Here is a 24003-nt window from a genome sequence, read left to right as displayed (position 1 = left end):
GTTGACCTGTGAGATTGTTTATTCTGGTTCACCTAATCTGCCAGTGGATTTTAAGTTTTTGTTGGTGTCGGTGACAAATGTTTTGAATTGTGTGCTGTAAGTCCATGTCTCAGATACACAAGCTAATGGGGATCTCTGCGATTCAGGACTGTAATTGAACAGTCTTCAGCCGTCGAGTCCTGAACGATGAGCGGTGTCTGCGACACCATGGTGCACTCTTCCTCCAGCCGGGGACACCAACAAATGAGAACAAAACAGCAGAAGGTTTCAGCCAAAAAAAAAACTGACATGGAAAACACTGAGCTAGAAGAGTGCAGGAAATTCAGCAACTTGTCCATGACCACAACATATATGAATTGTTTGAAACCACTGGATGATTTGTGTTGAAAGGTCTCGTCCTCTAAGGGCTACCAATGAGAACATGGAAGGAGGAGCTAAGTTACTCCAGCTTTTTGTGTCTATCTTCGGTTTAAACCAGCACCTGCAGTTCCTTCCTACAGAACGACTCGATGCTACTGTGTGACTGCATTCCATACCAAACAATTTGATCTACTCTTACACCCATCAGTTGGGAATGTAATGTCAACTGGAAAACAAATTGAGCTAAAGGCAGGTGGTTTTCCTGCTGAAATACCAGAGAAATTCATACACATTCATAGATTATGAATAATTTATATTAAATAAATAAATTATGTTTGCAAAGAGGATGTTGTTTTGTTTTTCTACTTTTAGAGTTGGTTTTATCAAGTTTCAAATTAAAATAAAATCAATAAGGAGAACAACTGTCTCGAATGATACACAAATTGTTGAAGGAACTCAGGGTCAGGTAACATATGTGGAGGAATGGTGTATAGAGGTGGTAGGGAAAGGTTTTAGAGGGATATGAGCCAATTGTGGGCAGGTGGGACCAGTAGGTGGGGCATCTTGGTTGGCGGGGCAAGTTGGGCTGAAAGGCCTGTTTCATGCTATATGTAGAACGAGCATAAAGTTTAAACCACCAAGTGATGAGTTAATGCTGCAGTGAGTGCTGGAGGCTGCCGAGGGCTTGTTTGAACTCTGGTGACCTGACGGGGGCGGCGCAATAAAAGCAGTGACTTCTGCTCGGCACGGAGCAAGAGGCTGGGGTTGGAGTAATGTGGGAGGCGTGGATCCGGCTCTCTTCCCTCTAACACGGACACAGCGTTGTCCGAATGGCGGGTCGCATCTTGCAGCTGCGGCTCCCGCTCTGCAGCCCCGGGCTCCGGGCGCGCGCCCTCTGTCCCGGCAGCCGTGACCATGGCAACCGCGGCCTAGCCCGGCCTCGCCGCCGCTTCAGCGCCGGCTCCCCGCCGTCTGTAGCCGGGGACGGGCCTCCGCTCGAACACAGCGCCGGCTCCCCACCGTCTGTAGCCGGGGACCGGCTTCCGCTCGCACACAACGCCGATCCCGGGCCGGTACAGCAGCAGCAACAGCACGGGGAGACTGAGCGCAACCGGGCCGGCGCTGGGGCCGCAGATGTCAGGAGGCTGCTGGCTCTGGCCTACCCCCAGCGGTGGCCGCTCGCAGGTAAGGCCCGGGGGCGGGAGGCCGGGACCGGTTTCCCCGGCTGGAGGAAGAGTGCGCCGGGGTGTCGCTCGCAGAGACACCGCTCGGCAGCTGAAGACTGTGGGACGACAGTGCTGAATGGCGGGGTGATCGGGGCGGGTCAGGGGCTGATCAGGACTCGGCGTATCTTCAATTTCCCCCAAATCTCTGACCCTCGCACCCAGGATATCCTCATTCCTTTCATTCATCTCCACCGTCGTCAACATGCCACTCCTCTTCCAAAAATTATCTTCACGTCTTCCAATACACCCCTGCCTTCCCTTGTCCCCAATTCCACTTCACCATCCCTGCGGATAGCAAACATCCCTTTACATTATCTCTCACAATAGATGTTTGCAGCTAACTCCTTTTCCTTATCTGCTGGTGATTATTTTCACCCGAGAAACTCGAGCAGTGGCTTCCCTTCCCAGTCTGATATGGCTTCTAGATTTCTCCCACTGTTGAGGGACACATTAATTCAGTTAAGGTTGAGGAGGAGGTTCATGACTTCTTCCTAACCCTCAACTGGATTAGTTATAAACTTCCATTCCCAGATCCACTTTGAATCGTTCTTTCTCGCTCTAACTTTCTCCATTTTCAAGAGCTGTATCTTCAACTGCCGTCTCTGGTTAAATTCACCAATTCCCTCATCAGTGAGAGTTATGCTAACAGCTTCTAAGTATTGTAATTTCTTCCATAAACCCTTGTGCCTCATTTATCAATTTAGTCTGCTCTATTTAGCTTTATTTGGAATTCCTCGAATCTTCTTTGGCTGATTTATTCTGATTGTGCCTCTCGGAGATAGTTGAGTGCCGACAGACTTGTTCTTTATCTATCTCTAAATCTTGAAGAAAATATGTTTTTAAACCTGGATGCCAGTGAGGATGGTCAAGAGGCCAGTTTAGCCTCTGTTGGCTTAACTTGCAGTGAACTTTTTAAGGCCGTGAGGATATGTGACTTTTATCGTTGGTAAGGAATTAGTCAAACGTGGATATGTTTTAAACATGAATGTGTTAATCATGAATTTGAAGTCACGTTAAAAAAGACAGAATTAATAAAGGCGATTTTTCTTGTTTTCATGAAAGGTTAATTATTTTATTGAAACGGATCTCAACCATTTCACTTGTTTCCACAACCAATGACGGTTTTATCAAATATTTGGAACCTTTTTGATTTGACACGTCAAAAACTATGCTTTTTTTCTAATGTATGAAATGTAAACTGTCACACTACTTTCAGCAAAGACTGCTCATTGAAATAAAATATAATTAAAATAAAATACCAGGATTTTGTAAACCAGCATCTACAGTTCCTTGTATCTCCTGCTAAAACCAGTGATGTGCAGGAGCTGCAGCATGTTAGAAGTGTCATGTGGCAGTGTGATAAGGGAGCTTCAACCCCATCCTATCTCTCCCAAATATGTTAATTATCTCCCACTGCAGCATGTGAGAATTAGTTATAATGTGTAACGTGAGTGACAGGAGCAGCATTTTCTGAGCCCAGTGAATCTTCCCTGTTTTCAAACAATAACCAGTTCCTAACATTGCAGATGGAAATTTCCATTTAGGCTTCCAATTTTGTTATTATTTTACATGGTCTTGAATTCATGATTGAGGGATGAATTTGCAGTATCTAGAAAGACCATTCATAACCAGTTGGCTCTAATCTATAGAAACAAGGAACTGCTGATGCTGAAAGACACAAAGAGCTGGAGTAACTTAGCAGGCAGCATCTGTGGAAAACATGTTCCCTTATCTTCGCCGTACAGTCAAACATTTTGTGCTTTTAATCTTATCTTTGCTGACAACCTTTGTGCACAGGAGTCAGAAGAACAAGAGCAGTCCATTCAGCTGTACAATATTGTCTTTAATGACTTATCTGCAGCTGTTTTAGTTTTATAGCTTCCTTAATACGTTCACCTTAAAAATAATAAATTCATCTTCCTTCCCCAACAGTCCTCTCTGCTTGGCACCTACATTCTTGACAGCTTTTTGGAAGAGAGAGTTCAAACATAAATTAACTTTTGTATAAAGAATTGTTTTTATCTGCTAGTTCTCCAGAAAAAGTTGTTTCTTTCCCTATCCATATTTTTAACCTATCCTCTATATTTTTGAAAAAGAATCTCTGGAAGCATTCATTCTGCTTATTGTGTGGAAGAACATGTAAGAATTCAGAGGGTTTTGAAGCTTGTTCTATGTAAATGGTGTCGGTTAGTTCCGTTATCTTAGCAGTACAGTTAAACTGTATTGTGTTACTGGCATATCTGCAGCTTTGCATTATGTTTTTTCTCCAGCTGCCGTGGGCTTTCTAGGCGTATCCAGCATGGTGACCATGTCTGCGCCGTTCTTTCTCGGAAAGGTTATCGATACAATTTACACAAATCCTGCCGGAGGGGACGTGACTGCGAACTTGACGTCGCTGTGTGCTGTATTAAGTGGCATCTTCCTTTGTGGAGCTGCTGCCAATGGTGCCCGTGTCTACCTCATGCAGAGCTCAGGTGAACAAAGATGTAACTACATAATCCGTGGAAGATATGTAAGCAGATGTAGAGAATAGTAGTGAGTTGGAAAAATGTTTGACATGCAGGGAAGGATGAGGTGCAATTTGCTGAAACGTGCCTGACAAAGATAGAAAGGCATTCATTCTAACTATTTGACACAGGTCATTTGATTGCCCTTGTGTGTATTTATTACAGGACAGCAGATTGTCAGGCGCTTGAGGGGAAGACTATTTTCTTCGATTCTTTGTCAGGAGGTTGGGTTTTTCGATAAGACCAGCACAGGAGAGCTGATAAACCGACTTTCATCTGATGCCGTTGTGCTTGGAAACTCGGTCACAGAGAACCTGTCTGATGGACTAAGAGCTATGGGCCAGGCATCAGCTGGCATTGGCATGATGGTGCGTGAAGGTGGGGATAGACCCAAAGAACACATTCTGTTTGATTTTTTAAATATATATATATTGCTTAATTCTATCTCTCAGTTCTTGGAATATACTCAATAATTTTAATTGGTCAATTTTTAATCTGAAGAAATTTGCATTCTATGTTAATTATGATGTGAAACATGGTTTTGTAGTGTCTGATCAACAACAGCTGTCTGAGACATGAAATGTTCAAGGATTGTACATAATGGCAGGCAGTGTTGCTAGTACATCTATCTACGCCATCTCCCCCTGCCCTTATCATCTGAAGCCAAGAGCTCTGACTAGTAATGGACCCATTCCAAGGAATGCGACTGCTAGTTGACTATTCAGCTGCGTAAAGCATAACAGAAAGCCTTACGCCACCAGTTCAGAAATTCACTGCAAATGCAGGAAATGTAAAGTAAAACTTAGACATACTGCAGCAAAGCACTCTGAAAGACTGGTGAAGCATCCAGTAAAGTAAATTGTTTCTCTAGCCTTTACTGCTGTTGGAATGTTTTTTTCTCTTACTTTGTTTTATTTCTGAAATGCCTTTCTAATATTATCTGACTGAATTAAAACATATTGAATGTGGTAATAACAAATGAATCTACAGATCATAATCATAATCATACTTTATTAGCAAAGTATGTTTTGCCACATATGAGGAATTTGATTTGTCATACCAATAAAAAGTAGGCATACATACAAAATACATTTTAACATAAACATCCACCACAATGACCTCCACATTCCTCACTGTGATGGAAGGTGAAAAAAAAGTTCAATCTCTTCCCTTCTTTGTTCTCCCGAGGTCAGGGGCCTTGAGCCTTCCTTTAATGGGGCAATCTTGGCTCCCATAGCCGGCTGTCGGGCCCTCTGCATCGGGGCAATCAAGGTCCTGCATCGGGGGGGATGTCAGCTCCCTGCGCCAGTGATCGGACCCCATGTCGGGGCTAGTTGAACCTTCTGCGTCGTTGGAGCTTCCCGACTCGGTCTCTGCCCGAGACTGCAAACTCCACGATGTTGAAATCCGCAGGCCGCAGTTAAAGTGTCGATCCCAGATAAGGGATCGGTTCTGATGGTAAGTCCACGTCCCCGCGGTGGGACTCAAAGTCAGTCCCGAGCAAGGCCGCCAGCTCCATGATGTTAGGCCGCAGAGCGACCGGAGATACGATCCAGAAAACAATCCCTCCCTGACACCCTCCCCCACCCCCCACATAAAACAAACCAGAGAATATTAACACAAACTTTTAAAACTCACTAAAAATAACAAAAAAAAAGACATGAGGTTGTTTAAATCATCTGTACAGTGTGACCTGTATTGAAGACAGCTTAAATGTTCAAAGACCCAATGAGGAATATAGGAAACTGTTCAACTTCTGGGAATGACAGGACCCTGACCTGACCCTTCACTGAACATGATATCTCATCCGTCGTTATTTATTGTTTTAAACTTGGCTGATAATATAATATAACTTAAAATCTTGGTGTGCTTTCGAGTGAACATTGGTGCTGCTGCTAATTTTAATTATCTACTTGTTTCATGAATAGTTTTGCGTGTCACCTCAATTGGCCATGTTTGTCCTGGGTATTGTTCCACCGGTCGCCACATTAGCAGTGTTTTATGGACGATATCTTCGCAAGCTTTCTGGAGTGACTCAGGATTCACTAGCTGATGCGACGCAGGTAAAGTGTCATGTATTCTTTTGTCTCTAACTGTTGGGATGAAACATGATAAAGACCCTGCCCTCTCCCTTTGTTCATCTTCCTAGAAATCTAACAACTTGTCCATCATGGGAAGCAACATGTCTCATAAATGTAGTGAGACCTTTTGTCTGGATCCTGAGAGCTGGGATGGTTCCACATCAAGCTGAGAAAGGTTAAGGGTGTAGACACACAATGCTGGAGTAACTCAGCGGGTCAGGCAGCATCTCTGGAGAGACGGAATGGGTGACGTTTCGGGTCGAGACCCTTCTGACTGATGTCAGGGGAGGGGTCGGGACAAAGATAGAATACGGTTGGACAGTAAGACTGGTGGGAGAACTGGGAAGGGGGAGGGGATGGAGAGAGAGGGAAAGCAAGGGCTATTTGAAGTTAGAGAAGTCAATGTTCCTACCGCTGGGATGTAAGCTGCCCAAGCGAAATATGAGGTGCTGTCCTCCATTTTGCGTAAGTAACAGGCTTATCTGTAATCTGCCAGTTCCCTACTCTCTCTTGCCAAGACTGAACCCACCAAGGCTTGGATTTAACTCTGTGAAAAAGAACATTTAAAGCGGTTTAGTAAATGGTCTTTAAGTTGCTTTACAGTGTGTGGCCTAAATGGTTCAAGCCTGATTATGATAGCTTTTTACATTCACTTTATGTTCACAATTGAGAAACCAATTAAATTGCTGTTATTTGGAACTGAAGCAATTGTCAGCAACCATTTGTTAGTAATTTGCAGATAACATGAAACGTGAAGTTGTGGATAGTGAAGAACGTTCTCGAAGGATACATTGGGACATAGATCAGTTAGAAAATTGTGCGGGAGGTTAAATTTAATTCATTTCTTGAATCAGGAAATCAAGGGAAGTGGGGGAACAACAAAGAATTTGATCAATGGATCTACCCGTGTCAGTTGTGTAAATTAACACCAAATTGTCATCCAAATGTGGGTGACAAGGCAAGGCCATATTTGCTGCCCAACCCACGCTGGTCAGAAGGACTGGAGTTGGATGTAACCTTGCAAAGTGAAACTGGGAGGAAATATAGAGGAAATGACGGTGAGCTTGGGAGCTTTGATGCACAGAGATATTGGAGTACAAGTCTATAGTTTGATGAAAGTGCAAATCGGGTGTACAAGGTAGTGAAGAAGGCATTTGGTATGCTTGCCTTCATGGGCTGAATGTAAAGGTTGGTATGTTATGTTGCAGCTGTACCAAACATTAGTTAGCCTGCATTTGGAGGGAGGGAGATGGCACAGGGGTTCAATAGGAATAGAATCAGCTCTTTCCCCATGTTCTTCTGTGCTGAACTCAAAGTAGCCAAATCAGCACATTTCCATATCAATATTGGAAGATGCTGTCTATCAAAAATATTCACAGAAGATTAAATCTTCCAAATTAAACATTAACAGGTGACATCTCACAATTCAGGTTAAGTGCAAATTCTATATATGATGTTTATTTTTGATATTTTTTTGTATTCTTGTATCTAACTAGCAATTCAACATTTTTTCCAAAGATACTAAAAGGAGAAAACTGTCTGATGAGGTTCCCAGTGTATTTACTGCAGCCTGGTATTACAAAGGAATGATAATGGCACCTTGCCAGCTTCTATTTTTTCCCATTGTCTTTCAGTTAGTGTTTGGTTCCAATAAAGTAGTGCATGAATATGTCTGGACCCTCAGTCTTAGTGTTGTGCCACCAACCATGTACGTGTCATTGAGGTTACTGAATAGATGATCACAAGATTTTGGGCTTCCCCATCACAGGCTGAATGGAGAGCTCTCCCATCACGTCAGCTGAAGGGAATAACTTCACAGCAATTCCTGGATCTGTGTAGAATGCTTTGTGCACTGTTAACAGGACTGGCTAATTATCAAATATTTCAAATGTTTACAGCGACCTTGACTTTTCATTCACAGCTTGCTGAAGAGCGCATTGGAAATATAAGGACTGTTCGTGCTTTTGCCAAAGAGAACTCTGAGCTGCAGATATACATGAACAAGATCAGCCACGTACTGCAGCTTGCCAAGAAAGAAGCAGTGGCTCGGGCAGGGTTTTATGGGGCAGTAAGTACAATCTTATTAGAATATTGGGTTTATTTTCTTTTACCTCTTTTGTACAGTTAAAGACCATTCTCCTAACCTCAAATTATGTCACATTGCATTTCTTATCCCCAACAGCAATAGAGTAACATTTCTCTCAGTTTGATCTTGAAATTCAGTGAGAAAACTGGAAAAAGACGCAGCAAATGTGAGCAGACTATACATCGCAGCAATGATAGCCCCATGCTTCATGGAAAATGGTTTCCAACCAGACTACATTTATGTAAAATAGTTGTTTAACCACTAAGGAATTTTACACATAATTCTAGAACACATCGACATCAGTGACTTGAGCTGACACTATAAAATGTTTGTGAGCTTTAAATGCTTCAGCTGCTGTTCATCAGCTGATATGCAGCAAAAATAGTCTGTGAATCTGGTTACTGCAAATGTCTTCATCTCACCACTGTTGCCGTACATTGTTCAGGGTCATATGCTGCACACTTTATCTGAGCAAAGCAGAAACATACACAGTCCTCGGAAAGCATCTTAAGCTTCTATTCTTTAGAGCCCCACTCACATTCCCTCCCTTTTGGTTCCATTACTTGATCATAATGAATGTTTCATTGTGTTTATAGTTACTTGATAAACATTCCTCTGTGTTTATGTCTAGAGCACTTGTCACAGTGATCTGGACATACCTCAAAGTTTTTTCAGCTGATGCAATAGAGCACTGAATGCAAATCAAGATCTGAGATTGACAACAAGCAGTCACCTTTCCGTATGATTTGCTGACAGCCATGCACAGCCATCTGTAATCTATTTCCCCTGTGCTTTCCTGATCTCGCCTTTCATTTCGTCCTGAATGCTGGACAGTAGATTTCACCCACGTATCAGTTACCTACTACAACTTTTCACGTGATCCTCTTATTCCTGATACCAGGGGTGATGTGTTGCAGCCAGGTGCCACACATTTCTGAATGTGAGTGAGGTGAAAAAACTGATACTGATCTCAAAAAATGGACACAAAGTGCTGAAGTAACAACAGGTCAGGTAGCATCCCTGGAGAACATGGACAGGTGAAGTTTTAGGTCGGAACCCTTCTTCAGATTGATTGTAGGACGTGGGGGAGGGAAGGAAGCTTGATGAAAGGAAGGGCGACAAATCGTGGCGAGTAATAGGTGGACACAGGTGACTAGTGGTGGGATCCCATTGGAGGTGCCGAAAATGGCGGCGGATTATTGCTTGTATGCGGCAGCTGATGGGGTGAAAGGTAAGGACTAGGGCGACTGTGCCCCTGTTGGGACTAGGGGGAGCAAGAGCGGGGCTGCAGGGTACAGAGGAGACTTAGGAAGGGGAGTAAAACTGGTTAGCAACCATGAGAGCTGACAGGCGGGCCGAGTGCAAGTGTTCGGTGAAACCGTCGTCAAATCTATGCTTGGTTTCGCCGATGTACAGGAGCCCACATCAGGAAAACTGGATGAAGTAGATGAGTTAAGAGGAGGTGCACGTGAACCTTTGCCTCACCTGTAGGGAATGCTGAGGTCCCTGGATGGAGCCGAGGATGGAGGCATAGGACGGGTGTTACATCTCCTGCGGTTGCAGGGGTATGAAAAAGGACATAGCGCTGGAGTAACTCAGCGGGTCAGGCAGCATTGCTGGAGAACATAGATAGAAAATTGCCCTGCCCCTCCTTCCAGCTTTCTTTCCCCCTCACCCCACAATGTCTAAAGAAGGTTCCCAACCCGAAACTTCATCTGTCCACGTTCTCCAGGGATGCTGCCTGACCTGGTGAGTTACTCCAGTAACTTGTAAACCAGCATCTACAGTTCCTTGATTCTACTGATACTGATCTCAGGTTGTTTGATCTTTTCAGACTGGGCTGACCGGAAACCTGATTGTTCTGACAGTGCTATACAAGGGAGGCCTGATGATGGGCGAAGCCCACATGACAGTGGGAGAACTCACTTCTTTCATGATGTATGCCTTCTGGGTGGGAATAAGCATTGGAGGTAAATCCACTTTTTTTAAACTGAACTTTGTTTAAGTTTTAAGTGTTTTCAAAATGCCTTTTGTTTCCCGAGTATGGGTAAGATTATTGTTTATTGATGGGGTCACTGGTACCAGGAGGAGGTAAGTGTGGGAAATAAAACACTGGAAAAAGGAAAGTATCTATCAGCAGTGGTAATTGTCACTGGGCTGACTTTCTTTTGCTCAGAATGGTCAATGAAATTGTCAGTGGAAAGGTAATCTATGTATTTGTTTTGAATGTGTGTTTGACTTGGCACTGTTACTTTCAGTCTGATCCTTTTTCCAGGCCTTGGCTCCTTCTACTCAGTATTAATGAAGGGACTTGGAGCAGGGAGCCGACTGTGGGAGCTACTTGAAAGAAAACCAGCAATGCCACTTAACGGTAAGTTGTGTCGATTTTTTCCACGAGTGTTGTACTGGGCTCTACTTGGGCACTGGCTGCCCATTACAGTGTCAGGGCTCAAATCCATCTTTCCCATTGATAGTTAGCAGATACTAGTGGTAAAATATGAAAATTGATGCATACAGTAAAATGGCAAATGACATGTCGAGAGGGATAATAAGTGGTTAATTGGCATATGACAATGGAACTCTAAAATGCAGCAGCATAACCGGCCTGTAAGCATGTGTAGGAGGGAACTGCAGATGCTGGTTTAACCCGAAGATTAACACAAATGCTGGAGTAACTCGGCGGGACAGGCAGCATTTAAATTCAATTCATGGAATGGCTTATCTATTCCTTTTGTCCAGAGATGCTGCCTGTTCTGTTGAGTTACTCCAGTATTTTGTTCTATCTTCGGCCTGTAAATATGTTGCTTTGATGGTCCAAAATGTTGAAATGTGTCAAGTGTACAACTTGGAGAATTTAATGAGTAGAGAGGGTCCCAGGAAATGGAAGAGGTGCACCAGTGTTGCCAACTTGCTGATATGTGGAGCAGTGTCAAGACTGAATGAAGTACGGCTCTGCTTGACAATAGAAGCCTACTAGAAATGATAGCAAGTTTCAAAATATTGTCAATTATTAAAGCTTCAATCCCAACATACTGTACTTCCACAACAACTTAATGTTTTCACAAAGGAAAGGGAAGTGAGTCTTTCAGCCTCCAGCTTTTGGTTATTTCAGCATCTTTTGCACATGTTGTAGGCGGGCTGTAGTTTGAATTCACTTAGCTTGGGGGTTGGGAGAGGTGGAGCTGGTGGATGGTTGTGAGGGAGCAGAACTTTGTTCCTTAGTTCTCTCCCTTTGGGATGTTAACCTTGTGCAAAGGGTTTCAGTGTTTATTTCTAACAATAGAAATACAGGATTTTAGAATCTGTCCTGTTTGTACATTGGGTTCTTAGTTATTAAAAAATCTGTCTCTGTTTTTGATTTAGAGGGCATTGTTTTGCTACCAGAGGAGTTTAAAGGAGCCATTGAGTTCCGTGGTGTCCAGTTTGCCTATCCTACCCGCCAGGAATTTTCAGTATTTAACGGGCTAGACCTGTCAATTCCAGCGGGCTCAGTAATGGCTATAGTGGGGAGCAGTGGCTCAGGAAAATCAACACTAGTGTCCCTGTTGCTGAGGCTCTACGATCCAGTTTTGGGTGAGTTTGGAAAATAATGCACTATGGGTAAAGATATGAGCAATGGGAGTCCATGGCATCAAACAGTGATAAAGTAATTGAACTGTTTCCATTTCAGGCACCATCACTATTGATGGCCACAATATACGGAGTCTCAATCCACGCTGTCTACGTGAGAACATCGGAGTGGTAAATCAGGTAAACCAGGGTTTGTGACTTCAGATGGGGTATGAATAAACCAGGAACATGGCAGTAGAGAAACAGTGAGTCAGTTGGAGAAGGGGGTGGGGTGGGATGTGTTGGGCAATGGAGCAGATCAGGTCGGTGTGGGGCACATCGAGCAGGTTCACCAAGAGGTTTTTGATCTTAAGTATATTTTTGGTTCTCAGGAGCCCATTCTGTTCTCCTGCTCGATTGCAGAGAATATTGCTTATGGTGCCACCAAGGACGGAGATCTAATGATGTGTGACATTGAAGAGGCTGCCAAGGTTGCCAATGCCTTAGAGTTCATCCGCACCTTCCCCAAAGGCTTTCAAACAATGGTTGGGGAGAAAGGAGTCCTACTCTCAGGTGAGCTAATTAGATTGTGTTATCTTTATTGCTTGCTGTGACGTGATGTTGAAAGACAATAGGCAATAGACAATAGGTGCAGGTAGGCCATTCGGCCCTTCGAGCCAGCACCGCCATTCAATGTGATCATGGCTGATCATCCCCAATCAGTACCCCGTTCCTGCCTTCTCCCCATATCCCCTGACTCCGCTATTTTTAAGAGCCCTATCTAGCTCTCTCTTGAAAGCATTCAGAGAACCTTGTTCCACCGCCCTCTGAGGCAGAGAATTCCACAGACTCACCACTCTCTGTGAGAAAAAGTGATTCCTCGTCTCCGTTCGAAATGGCTTACTGCTTATTCTTAAACTGTGGTCCCTGGTTCTGGACTCCCCCAACATCGGGAATATGTTTCCTGCCTCTAGCGTGTCCAAACCCTTAACAATCTTATATGTTTCAATGAGATCCCCTCTCATTCTTCTAAACTCCAGAGTGTACAAGCCCAGCTGCTCCATTCTCTCAGCATATGGCAGTCCCGCCATCCTGGGAATTAACCTTGTAAACCTATGCTGCACTCCCTCAATAGCAAGAATGTCCTTCCACAAATTAGGGGACCAAAAGTGCACACAATACAGGTGCGGTCTCACAAGGACTGTACAACTGCAGAAGGACCTCTTTGCTCCTATATTCGATTCCTCTTGTTATAAAGGCCAACATGGCATTCGCTTTCTTCACTACCTGCTGTACCTGCATGCTTACTTTCATAGACTGATGAACAAGGACCCCCCAGATCCAGTTGTACTTCCCCTTTTCCAAACTTGACACCATTTAGATAGTAATCTGCCTTCCTGTTTTTACCTCACATTTATCCGCATTAAACTTCATCTGCCATGCATCTGCCCATTCCCCCAACCTGTCCAAATCACCCTGCATTCTCATAGCATCCTCCTCACAGTTCACACTGCCACCCAGCTTTGTGTCATCTGCAAATTTGCTAATGTTACTTTGAACCCCTTCATCCAAATCATTGATGTATATTGTTAATTGCTGCGGTCCCAGCACAGAGCCTTGCGGTACGCCATTAGTCACTGGCTGCCATTCTGAAAGGGACCTGTTAATCCCTACTCTTTGTTTCCTGTCTGCCAACCACTTCTCTATCCATGTCAGCACTCTACCCCTAATACCATGTGCCCTAAATTTGCCCACTAATCTCCTATGTGGGACCTTATCAAATGCTTTCTGAAAGTCCAGGTACACTACATCCACTGGCTCTCCCTTGTCCATTTTCCTAGTTACATCTTCAAAAAATTCCAGAAGATTAGTCAAGCATGATTTCCCCTTTGTAAATCCATGCTGACTCAAACTGATCCTGTTACTGCTATCCAAATGTTCGGTTATATCATATTTTATAATTGACTCCAGCTTCTTCCCCACCACCGATGTCAGGCTAACTGGTCTATAATTCCCTGATTTCTCTCCCGCCTTTCATAAAAAGTGGGATAACATTAGCTACCCTCCAATCCACAGGAACTGATCCTGAGTCTATAGAACATTGGAAAATTATCACCTATGCATCCACGATTTCTAGAGCCTATCCAACACCATTTCCTGCCTAATGTGGATTTCCTTCAGTTCTTCCGTTAACTCAGATCCTCTGGTCACTACTATATCTGGAAGATTGTTTGTGTCCTCCTTAGTGAAGACAGATCCAAAGTACCTGTTCAACTCATCTGCCATTTCCTTGTTCCCCATAATAAATTCACCTTTTTCGGTCTTCAAGGGTCCAACTTTGATCTTAGCTAATTTTTTCCTCTTCACATACCTAAAGAAACTTTTACTATCCTGCTTTATATTCTTGGCTAACTTACCTTCGTCCCTCATCTTTTCTCCCCGTATTGTCTTTTTGGTTATCTTCTGTTGTTCTTTAAACATTACCCAATCCTCTTGCTTCCCGCTCATCTTTGCTACGTTGTACTTCTTTGCTTTAATTTTTATACTGTCCCTGACGTCCCTTGTCAGCCATGGTCGCCCCTTTCTCCCCTTGGAACCTTTCTTCCTCCTAGGAATGAACTGATCATGCACCTTCTGTATTATAGAATATTTAAAACTGTGTATTCTCCTAGGTGGCCAGAAGCAAAGGGTTGCAATTGCTCGGGCTCTGCTGAAGGTAAGGCTCATCCTCCTTTAAACAACAATAGGTCCAAATCAGAGTCATATAGTGTACAACATGAAATGAGCCCTTTGGCCCACATTGTCCACATTCTGGGGTAGTCCCAATTGACCCCATTTGGCACATAGCAAACGTGCCAAATGTGGGCAAATCGATCCTATCCATATATTGTCCAAATATCTTTTAAGGGTTATAATTCTATATGTTTCTATAGCTTCCTCTGACAACTCATTCCAGATACGGAGTACCCGTGGGTTGCCCAAGGTCACTTTTAAATCTCTCCTCTCTTATCTTAAGCCTGTCCCCTCTAGTTTTAGAAACCTGTACTCTTCGGAAAAAGGTTGTGCGTTAACTTTATCCATTCCGCTCATGATCTTGTACACCTCATAAGGTCACTCCTCAAGACTCCTACACTCCAAAGAACAATATCCCAGTTTATCCAATCTTTCCCTATACCTGAAGCCCGCAAGTCCAGGGAACATCCTGGTGAATCTCCTGTGCACCATCTCAAACTTATTAACATACTTCGTATGGTTGGGTGAGGGGAACTGCACACGTAGAGTTCCACCCTGTTCAGATCTTTTAAAATTCTTAACTTATCTTAACTTGTGAATAACTTGAATCTCATCTTTTCACTATCTTTTAACATACTCTTCACTAATTGTCAAGTGTGACTGTTGGTGACATATCCATTTGCTTGCAGGCATCTCAATTTCTTGTGCAGCCAATGCTGAGAGAGTTAACTGATTGCAATTGTTTATTTCTGTTTTACCAGAACCCCAGAATTTTGTTGTTGGATGAAGCTACAAGGTGAGTGCAGGCTTTACTGTGAAACTCTTGCTGGCAAGATCTTGTTTAAAAAAAAATCTTTCAAATTATTCGCAATCTTATATACATGCGCAACAGTTAACAAACCAAATGAGAAAGGAAATTAATTAAAATAATAATTTGCGTGTATAAAGAAGGGGTTGATGACATCGCTTCATCAACAGGCTTGATGAAGCGGTTTGAGAACATGTTTTGGATAGCTTCGAGGTTTAAAATGGATTCAAACATGGATATACTGATTTGGATGTTTCAAGAAGATAGTATCGTAAGATGAAATGGAGAAATTTGAAGTGATTATGCAAATATTTGGAGTTATTGGACATCCGAGCAGATCACAATGTGAATAGTGGTTTCTGATCACTGGCAAGTTGTTTAATGCTCAAAATCGGAGGCCCAGCACATCCCACCCCACCCGATTCTCTACCTGACTCACTGCTTCTCTACTCTGCCATGTTCCTGGTTTATTCAGGCCAAGGAACCATAGTGAGGTCAACAAAGATGGCATCTTACCTAAAATTGAAGAATTCAATGTTCATACTGTTTGGGTTGTAAGCAACCCAACCGGAATATGAGGTGCTGTTTCTTCAGTTTGTGGGTGGCCTCACTCTGGCAATGGAGGAGGAAAAGGTTGCCTAGTCTAAGCTTGGTCTCTCTGATGTAAAGGAGGCCACGTCAGGAGCACCAAGTGCAGTAGATGAGGTTAGAGGAGGTGCACGTAAACCTGTCTCACCTGGAAGGGCTGCTGGGATCTCTGCATGTACAGTGGCTTGCAAAAGTATTCATACCCCTTGAACTTTTCCACATTTTGTCACATTACAACCACAAACGTAAATGTCTTTAATCATTGCAACCTCAAGAAAAACATACCAAAACTGTATCAGTTTGTGACTTTCCCAACTAGAGGAAATAAGATACTGGACCACTGCTACAGTAATATCAGAAATGCTTTTATAGCTGACCCAATACCCCACTTCGGCAAGTCTGACCACCTGGCAATTCGGCTCAAGCCCACCTACACCAAGAGGCTTAAGGCACAGCCAGTCACAGTCAGAACTGTTAACACCTGAACGGACAGTGCACAGGCTAGCCTGCAGGGATGTTTAGAGGCTACAGACTGGAACATCTTTAAGGTGGCCACAGATGACATTCATGAATACACAGAGGCTGTGAGTGACTACATCAGCTGGTGCACATCTATATGTGCCCCTCCCAGAACTGTGCGTGTGTTTCCCAACCAGAAACCTTGGTTCAATGGAAACATAAAACAGAAGATCAGGAAAAGGCAGGAAGCTTTTAAGTCAGAAGGTCAAAGGGAGTACAAGAAAGCCCGGTACGAGCTACAGAAGTCCATCAGAGCTGCAAAGAGGGCTTATTCCCAAAAACTTGAAAGCTTTTACCTAAGTAACAACACACGCAGTATGTGGCAGGGAATCCAAGCAGTCACAAACTACAAGAAAACAGTACCAACCACAGACCCACAGGATGTCACCCTCCCAGACAGCCTTAATACCTTCTACACCAGGTTTGACAGACTGAACACAGACATCCCCTCAAAAGCCCCCTGCAACCCCACGGACACTGTCTTTCAGGTGACACCCACACAGGTCCTGAAAGCTCTGAGGTAGGTGAACCCCCACAAGGCTGTGGGACCAGATGGCGTCCCTCCTAAAGTTCTGAAGGCCTGTGCAGAACAACTCACTGGAGTGTATGTAGACATCTTCAATCTGTCTTTAAACCAAGCAGTGGTTCCCCGTATTTTTAAATTTTCCACCATTGTACCAGTTCCAAAAAAAACAAACCCATCCACCCTGAATGACTTCAGGTCAGTGGCACTCACGCCAGTTGCCATGAAGTGTCTAGAAAAACTGGTTCTCACACACATCAATCACATGGTCCCGGGCATGATCGACCCCCTCCAGTTCGCCTACCGCCCCAACCGCTCAGTGGACGACGCAGTGGCCATTGCTCTACACCACATCCTGCAACACCTGGACAGCAGAGGAACATACGTCAGAACGCTGTTCCTGGATTACAGCTCGGCTTTTAACACCATTCGCCCGGGCAGGCTGACTGAGAAGCTGACAGACCTCGGCGTCCCGACTCCCACCTGCAACTGGATCTTGGATTTCCTGACTGAAAGACCACAGGTGGTGAGGATGGGGAGGAGGGTGTCTGCAGAGCTCACCGTCAGCACAGGATCACCACAAGGCTGCTGTCTCAGTCCCAAACTTTTCACCCTGTACACACACGACTGTGTCTCCACCCAGGAAAATACCATCATTATTAAGTATGCGGATGATACCACCATTCTGGGCCTCATCAAGGGGGGGGACGAGTCGGGCTACAGGAGTCTGGTGAACGACATTCTTGCCTATGGTGAGGTGAACGACCTAAGCCTCAACACAGACAAGACAAGAGAAATAATAATGGACTTCAGAAAAAATCCCCCCCCCCCCCCTGCAGCCCCTTATCATCAAGGGGACTGTGGTGGAGAGGGCTGACAGTTACAGATACCTGGGATTACAAGTAACATCAGATCTGAACTGGACTTTGAACACTGCTACCACAGTGAAAAAAGCCCAGCAGAGACTGTACTTCATCAGGCTGCTCAGAAAAGCTGGTCTGCACTGTCGCCCTCTCACCCAGGTCTACAAAGGACTGATAGAGAGCATCCTCACCACAGGCATCACGGTGTGGTATGGAAACACCACACAGACAGAGAGGAAGGCTCTGCAAAGAGTCATAAAGACTGCAGAGAGGATTATCAGAACGGAACTCCCCTCCAAGGACACAATCTATACACAGCGCTGTCAAAAAAGGGCAGAGAGAATCATCAGAGACACACTACATCCAGCTCACTCCCTGCTCAAACACAAAAACTGCACATACAACCTCAGGCACAGACGAGCGGACAGCATCGCCACAAACAGAACACGCTTTTTTAAGAGCTTCTTCCCTGCCACAGTGAGACTCTTGGCCAAAACAAAATGAACTGATGTCCTGACCTACCTCATAGCATATCATATTATATTGTCTCTCTTTAATTTTTGGAGAAGTATATGTTTTTATAGATTATGTGTCTTTCTGTGTGTCTTTTTAATTTGACTTGACTTGACTCTCTGAACAACCGCACAAGAGTTCCTATGTGTGTAAGCACAAATGGCAAATAAAGTTTTTGACCTTTGACCTTTGTATTTTATTGGGATTTTATGTGATAGACCAACACAAAGTGGTGCATAATTGTGAAATGGAAGGAAAATGATACATGGTTTTCAAATTTTTTTACAAATAAAAAACTGAAAAGTGTGGCGTGCAAAAGTATTCAGCCCCCCTGAGTCAATACTTTGTAGACCACCTTTCGCTGCAATTACAGCTGCAAGTCTTTTGGGGGTATGTCTCTACCAGCTTTGCACATCTAGAGACTGAAATTTTTGCCCATTCTTCTTTGCAAAATAGCTCAAGCTCAGTCAGATTGGATGGAGAGCGTCTGTGAACAGCAATTTTCAAGTCTTGCCAGAGATTCTCAATTGGATTTAGGTCTGGACTTTGACTGGGCCATTCTAACACATGAATATGCTTTGATCTAAACCATTCCATTGTAGCTCTGGCTGTATGTTTAGGGTCGTTGTCCTGCTGGAAGGTGAACCTCTGCCCCAGTCTCAAGTCTTTTGCAGACTCTAACAGGTTTTCTTCCAAGATTGCCCTGTATTTGGCTCCATCCATCTTCCCATCAACTCTGACCAGCTTCCCTGTCCCTGCTGAAGAAAAGCATCCCCACAGCATGATGCTGCCACCACCATGTTTCACAGTGGGGATGGTGTGTTCAGGGTGATGTGCAGTGTTAGTTTTCCGCCACACATAGCGTTTTGCATTTGTAAAAAAATTTGAAAACCATGTATCATTTTCCTTCCACTTCACAATTATGCACCACTTTGTGTTGGTCTATCACATAAAATCCCAATAAAACACATTTACGTTTGTGGTTGTAACGTGACAAAATGTGGAAAGGTTCAAGGGGTATGAATACTTTTGCAAGCCACTGTATATGAGGAGGTGTAGGGACATCTCCTGTGGTTGCAAGGGAAAGTACCGGGAGAGGAGGTGATTTTTGGGTGGAAAGGGGTGAATGAATCAAGGAATTGGGGAGTAGAAACTTCTTCCACAACTCCATTTTTTAAGCATCCATTCCCACCCACTCTTCCCTTCCCTTGTCCCTAGGTATAGCTTTAAGGTCAGAGGGGGAAAGTTTTCAGGAGTGTACAGGGCCAGTTTTTAAAAATTTTTATACAGAGGGTGGTCAGTGCCTGGACCGTGCTGCCAGGTTGATGATGGAAGCGGATACGATAGTGGCATTTAACGGGCTTGTTGGAGTTGCTATACTTCACGCATCCTTTCAGCGAGGAACTGTATTTTCCATCAACTGTCTGGAAAATTTATTTGCCTCATTTTGGGAATGTAAAGCTAAAAAGGCATGAAAAGCAATCGCAATTAATGTTAAATTAAATGTGATCAACTGCCTTCGGAGAGGAGGGTGTTTCGGATGTTCGCTGCGTGCTTGGTTTAAGTGAGAGCACTGTTCGTAGCATTCGGGACATTGCTGAGAATTATTGTGTGAGGTAAACAGTTATGACTTTTCCCCTAACCTGTACCATTTACATACATTCTTCGGGTAAATATTTAATATGAGGTGCGCACTGCTTTTCAAGATTGTAAATCTTGCCCTCCCCCCTGCCCCACATGTAAAATGAGAGGTGGCTAAATTCTGATTATATTTTTTTGAAATGAAATATATCCTAAATTTGGGACAAGCAGAAACCTGAAGCCAATCACTATTTCCAATGTTCTGAATATTTAAAGGCAAACATTATGGTGTGTGTTAAACTGTGCCTGGTCAAGTAATATTCTTGAATGATGTTTAGAATAGAATTTTTCAGTTCCCTGTCTTGGGCATATTTTGGTTTAATTTCTGATCTGTTCATTTAGTCTGGTCTATGGAAGAAACCAAGCAGTTATGTGGCAGGGTTTAAGTTTATTATTATTGTCACGTGTACTGAGGTACAGTGAAAAGTTTTGTTTTGCACACTATCCAATCAGATCAGATATACCATACATCTTATCAATCAGTTCCAACGCCAGTACAATAGATAGAGGAAAGGCGGAGATACAGAGTGCAGAATATAGTTCTCAGCATTGTAGTGCATCAGTTCCACAGACAAAGTCCAATGTCCTCAATGGGGGTAGAGGTGAATCAGGCAGTATCCTAGTTTATGGAAGACTGATAACACGGGAAGAACTTGTTCCCGAGTCTGGTGAGTTAAGACATCTGAAAAAACATTTGCTTTTTCTGTATATCTACAGTAAAAGCAGAAAATGGTGGAATTATTGATAAGGCAGCATTGTTTCAAGAAAGTAATAGGCCAATTCTGATAGCCAGCCTAAAAGCTCCAGACACTGCTTGGTGTTGCTAGGGTTAATCACCTACTGTAAATTATCGTTAATGTGGAGGTGAGTGGTGTAATCAGTGGGGAATGTAGGGAGAATGAAATGGAATCCTGGTAGGATTATTGTAAATGATGCACAGTAGAATGATAGTTCCTGTACCATGCTGTATGACCATGAAATGCCTTTCTAGATGCTGCCTGTCCTCTTGAGAATATTTTCTGGATTTGGTTCACCTTGTAATTTTTTTTCCACCCCAGCGCACTGGATTCAGAGAATGAATATTTGGTAAAAGAAGCTTTGGATCGATTGATGGAAGGAAGAACAGTACTGATCATTGCCCATCGCCTGTCAACCATTCAGAACGCCGATGCTGTTGCAGTCCTGGACCAGGGCAAAATTGTCGAGTGTGGCTCACATCAGCAACTGCTCACAAACTCCAAGGGATTATTTCGAAAACTTGTGGAAAAGCAGACTATTTTTCAGAACAGTCAAAAATTTGTTTTGAATGCCTAATCATGTCTAAATGTTGATAACATTGTCCCAGCCTACTTTCCAAAAAATAAACTTACAATTCAAGGGGTACAGAAATGCTTTAGTTTTGATTGACTACTGCATAAGTGGTAAGTAGATTTTGCACATTGGGAATATATGATCCCTTCTGTGGACTCGGGTTGACAGAGAAACAAATCAGTTGTTTCACTTGGAGCCAGGAGAGGTTCATTCCAGAGTCACACTCGTCTCATAGGACTGGATAGGCCTTGGTGTCATTGTGCATGGGCCATGTCTTAACACTGAGTACTTGAAATGAAGGAAGCAAACTTTTCAATAGCTCAAGTTGCCCTTCTTCAGCGTTTAACTATTTTCTACCTTTTTGGACTAAAGTTGCCTTTTTTTCATTGGTGTTAAGTAACTTTCACCAGGTGATCAATGGGATATTAAATTCTGTACAACAATAAATGGTGACATTTGCCACTGAGAAAATATGTATAGATCTGTGTATTTTGTGAAATTTACAGGTATGGCCTAATGTTTATAATTTGTTAGACCCAATTGTTTTTTTTCAATCATGGTGGTTTATAATTGAATATGGATTTTAAATTCAGATGTTTGTTCCTCAGAATTGCGGCATTTTTACTGTAAATTAAAAATGACCAACTTACAATTTATAAATGGAGTCTTTTTATGTTACTTTTACCTACTTTTCACACATGTTTTCCCTTCCTTGCACCAGCCCTTCTCTTTCCATTTAAAAAACATTGACTGGATTAACATCAACACTTGTATCTGAGACTCGGGTGTAAACCTGCAGCCCCTAGCGCCCTGAGTTACCCCAGCACTGTGTGTGAATCTGTCCCTGCAGCTCCCTGTCCCCAGTTACCCCAGCTCTGTGTGTGAATCTGTTCCTGCAGCTCCCTGTCCCGAGTTACTTCAGCACTGTGTGAAGCAATCCCTGTAGCTCCCTATCTACTTCCCCTACAGATGCTGCCTGACCTCCTAAATTACTCCAGCACTGTTAAGGTGTCCCTGTAGCTACCTGCCTGCGTTCTCCAGAGATGATGCCTGACTTTGTGTGTTCTATAGAGATGGGACCTGGGTTCCTGTGTTCTCCGCAGATGGTACCTAGGTTACTGCATTCTCTAGAGATGATACCTGTATTGACCGCTGTTCTCCATTGGGTACCTGTGTTACTCCATTTTCTCCAGAGATGGTACCCGAGTTACTCCAATCTCTCGAGATTGTACCTGTGTTCTCTCGAGATTGTACCTGTATTGCCCCCTGTTCATGTTCTCCGCTGGGTACCTCTGTCACCATGTTCTCTGGAGATTGTACCTCTGCCACCATGTTCTCTAGAGCTTGTACCCGTGTTACTGTGTTCTTGACAGCTTCTAATTATGTTACTGTGTCCTCTAGAGCTTGTGCCTGTGTTACTATGGTCTCTAGAGCTTGTACCTGTGTTACTGTGGTCTCTAGAGCTTATACTTGTGCTCCTAAGAGCTTGTACCTGTGTTATTGTGGTCTCTAGAGCTTATACTTGTGTTCACCAGGGGCTCCTGGGAGATGGCTACCCTGTCGGCAGTCTGTATGTTTTTTCTTTTTGTTATTTTTTAGTGCAATCAAAGTTTGTTTTAATGTTCTTCGGTTTGTTTTATGTGGGGAGAGGGGGAGGGGATCAGGGGAAACTTTTTGTCAAGTTCTTACCTTCCCGGAGATGTGATCAATTTTCGGATCACATTCTCCGGGCTCTGCAGCCTACCATCGATGGAGCTGGGAGCCGTCTCGGACTGTCGTGAGCCCCACCGCGGGGCGCGGACTTAACATCGGAGCTGATCCCTTGCCTGGGATCAATCCCACCGCGGACTTACCATCAAGCTCGTAGTCGGGAGAGGCCGAGTCGGGAGCTCCAACATCGCGGAAGGTTTGACCAGCCCCGACGCGAGGTTCGATCGCCGGGCGCGGGGGAGCTGACATCCCCCCGATGCGGGAGAGGATCGCCTCGACACGGAGGACCCGAATGCCGCCGGCTACAGGAGTCAAAACCATCCCGTCAATGGAGGTTCGAGGCCCACGACCGAGGAAGAACAAAGGGAAGAGACTTGAACTTTATTTCACCTTCCATCACAGTGAGGAATGTGTAGGAGTCACTGTGGTGGATGTTCTTGTTAAAATGTGTTTTTGAGTGATCTGTTGCTTTTAATTGTATGACTGACCTGGCCAATGAAATTCCTCATATGTTGCAAAACATACTTGGCAAATAAAATGTGATTCTGATTCTGATTCCCAAGAGCTTGGACCTCTGTTACTGTGGTCTCTAGAGCTTGTACCTGTGTTACTGTGTTCTCTGGAACTGTATAAGAAGGAACTGCAGATGCTGGTTTAAACCGAGGATAGACACAAAAAGCTGGAGTAACTTAGCAGGCCAGACAGGTGCAACTTGCACCTTATCCAACCTCATCTACTAGATCCATTGTTCAACATGTGGACTCTTATACATCAGCGAGACCAAACGCAGGCTGGGCGATTGCTTCGTGGAACATCTTTGCTCAGCCCGCGTGAAACAACCTGATCTCCCGGTTGCTGGACACTTTAATTCTCCTTCTCATTCCCACAGACCTCTCTGTCCTCGGTCTCCTCCATTGTCAGAGTGAGGCTAAACACAAATTGGAGGAACAGCATCTCATATTTTGCTTGGGCAGCGTTTAGCCCA

At 43.9% G+C, this 24003-nt stretch overlaps 1 protein-coding gene across 3 annotated transcripts; it reads left to right on the top strand.

Moving 5' to 3' along the window:
- Positions 1-985: 985 nt before the first annotated feature.
- abcb10 (ATP binding cassette subfamily B member 10) lies at positions 986-21964 on the top strand. Of its 3 annotated transcripts, XM_033026295.1 has the most exons (13): positions 986-1545; positions 3857-4060; positions 4259-4461; positions 6022-6156; positions 8096-8242; positions 10095-10230; positions 10536-10631; positions 11624-11833; positions 11931-12010; positions 12202-12382; positions 14482-14525; positions 15304-15338; positions 21056-21964. In XM_033026295.1, the coding sequence occupies exons 1-13, from the start codon at positions 1191-1193 to the stop codon at positions 21309-21311; spliced, it is 2082 nt and encodes a 693-aa protein (XP_032882186.1). In that variant the 5' UTR covers positions 986-1190; the 3' UTR covers positions 21312-21964. The 3 variants fall into 3 exon arrangements, with proteins under 3 accessions (XP_032882186.1, XP_032882187.1, XP_032882188.1); XM_033026296.1 differs by lacking the exons at positions 986-1545; positions 4259-4461 and having other exon boundaries at positions 3889-4060; positions 21056-21383; XM_033026297.1 differs by lacking the exons at positions 986-1545; positions 3857-4060 and having other exon boundaries at positions 4348-4471; positions 21056-21383.
- Positions 21965-24003: the final 2039 nt, after the last annotated feature.

This window comes from Amblyraja radiata, chromosome 8 (assembly GCF_010909765.2).
Source record: "Amblyraja radiata isolate CabotCenter1 chromosome 8, sAmbRad1.1.pri, whole genome shotgun sequence".
Lineage (NCBI taxonomy): Eukaryota > Metazoa > Chordata > Chondrichthyes > Rajiformes > Rajidae > Amblyraja > Amblyraja radiata.
This window is presented reverse-complemented; position numbering and strand designations above follow the sequence as displayed.

Excerpts from the sequence above, each read along its gene's own strand:
- abcb10 (XM_033026295.1), top strand. The coding sequence starts at position 1,191 with ATGGCGGGTCGCATCTTGCAGCTGCGGCTCCCGCTCTGCAGCCCCGGG. Across the intron at positions 1,546-3,856 it reads CCAGCGGTGGCCGCTCGCAG|CTGCCGTGGGCTTTCTAGGC; the intron begins GTAAGGCCCGGG and ends TTTTTTCTCCAG. Across the intron at positions 4,462-6,021 it reads CAGCTGGCATTGGCATGATG|TTTTGCGTGTCACCTCAATT; the intron begins GTGCGTGAAGGT and ends TTTCATGAATAG.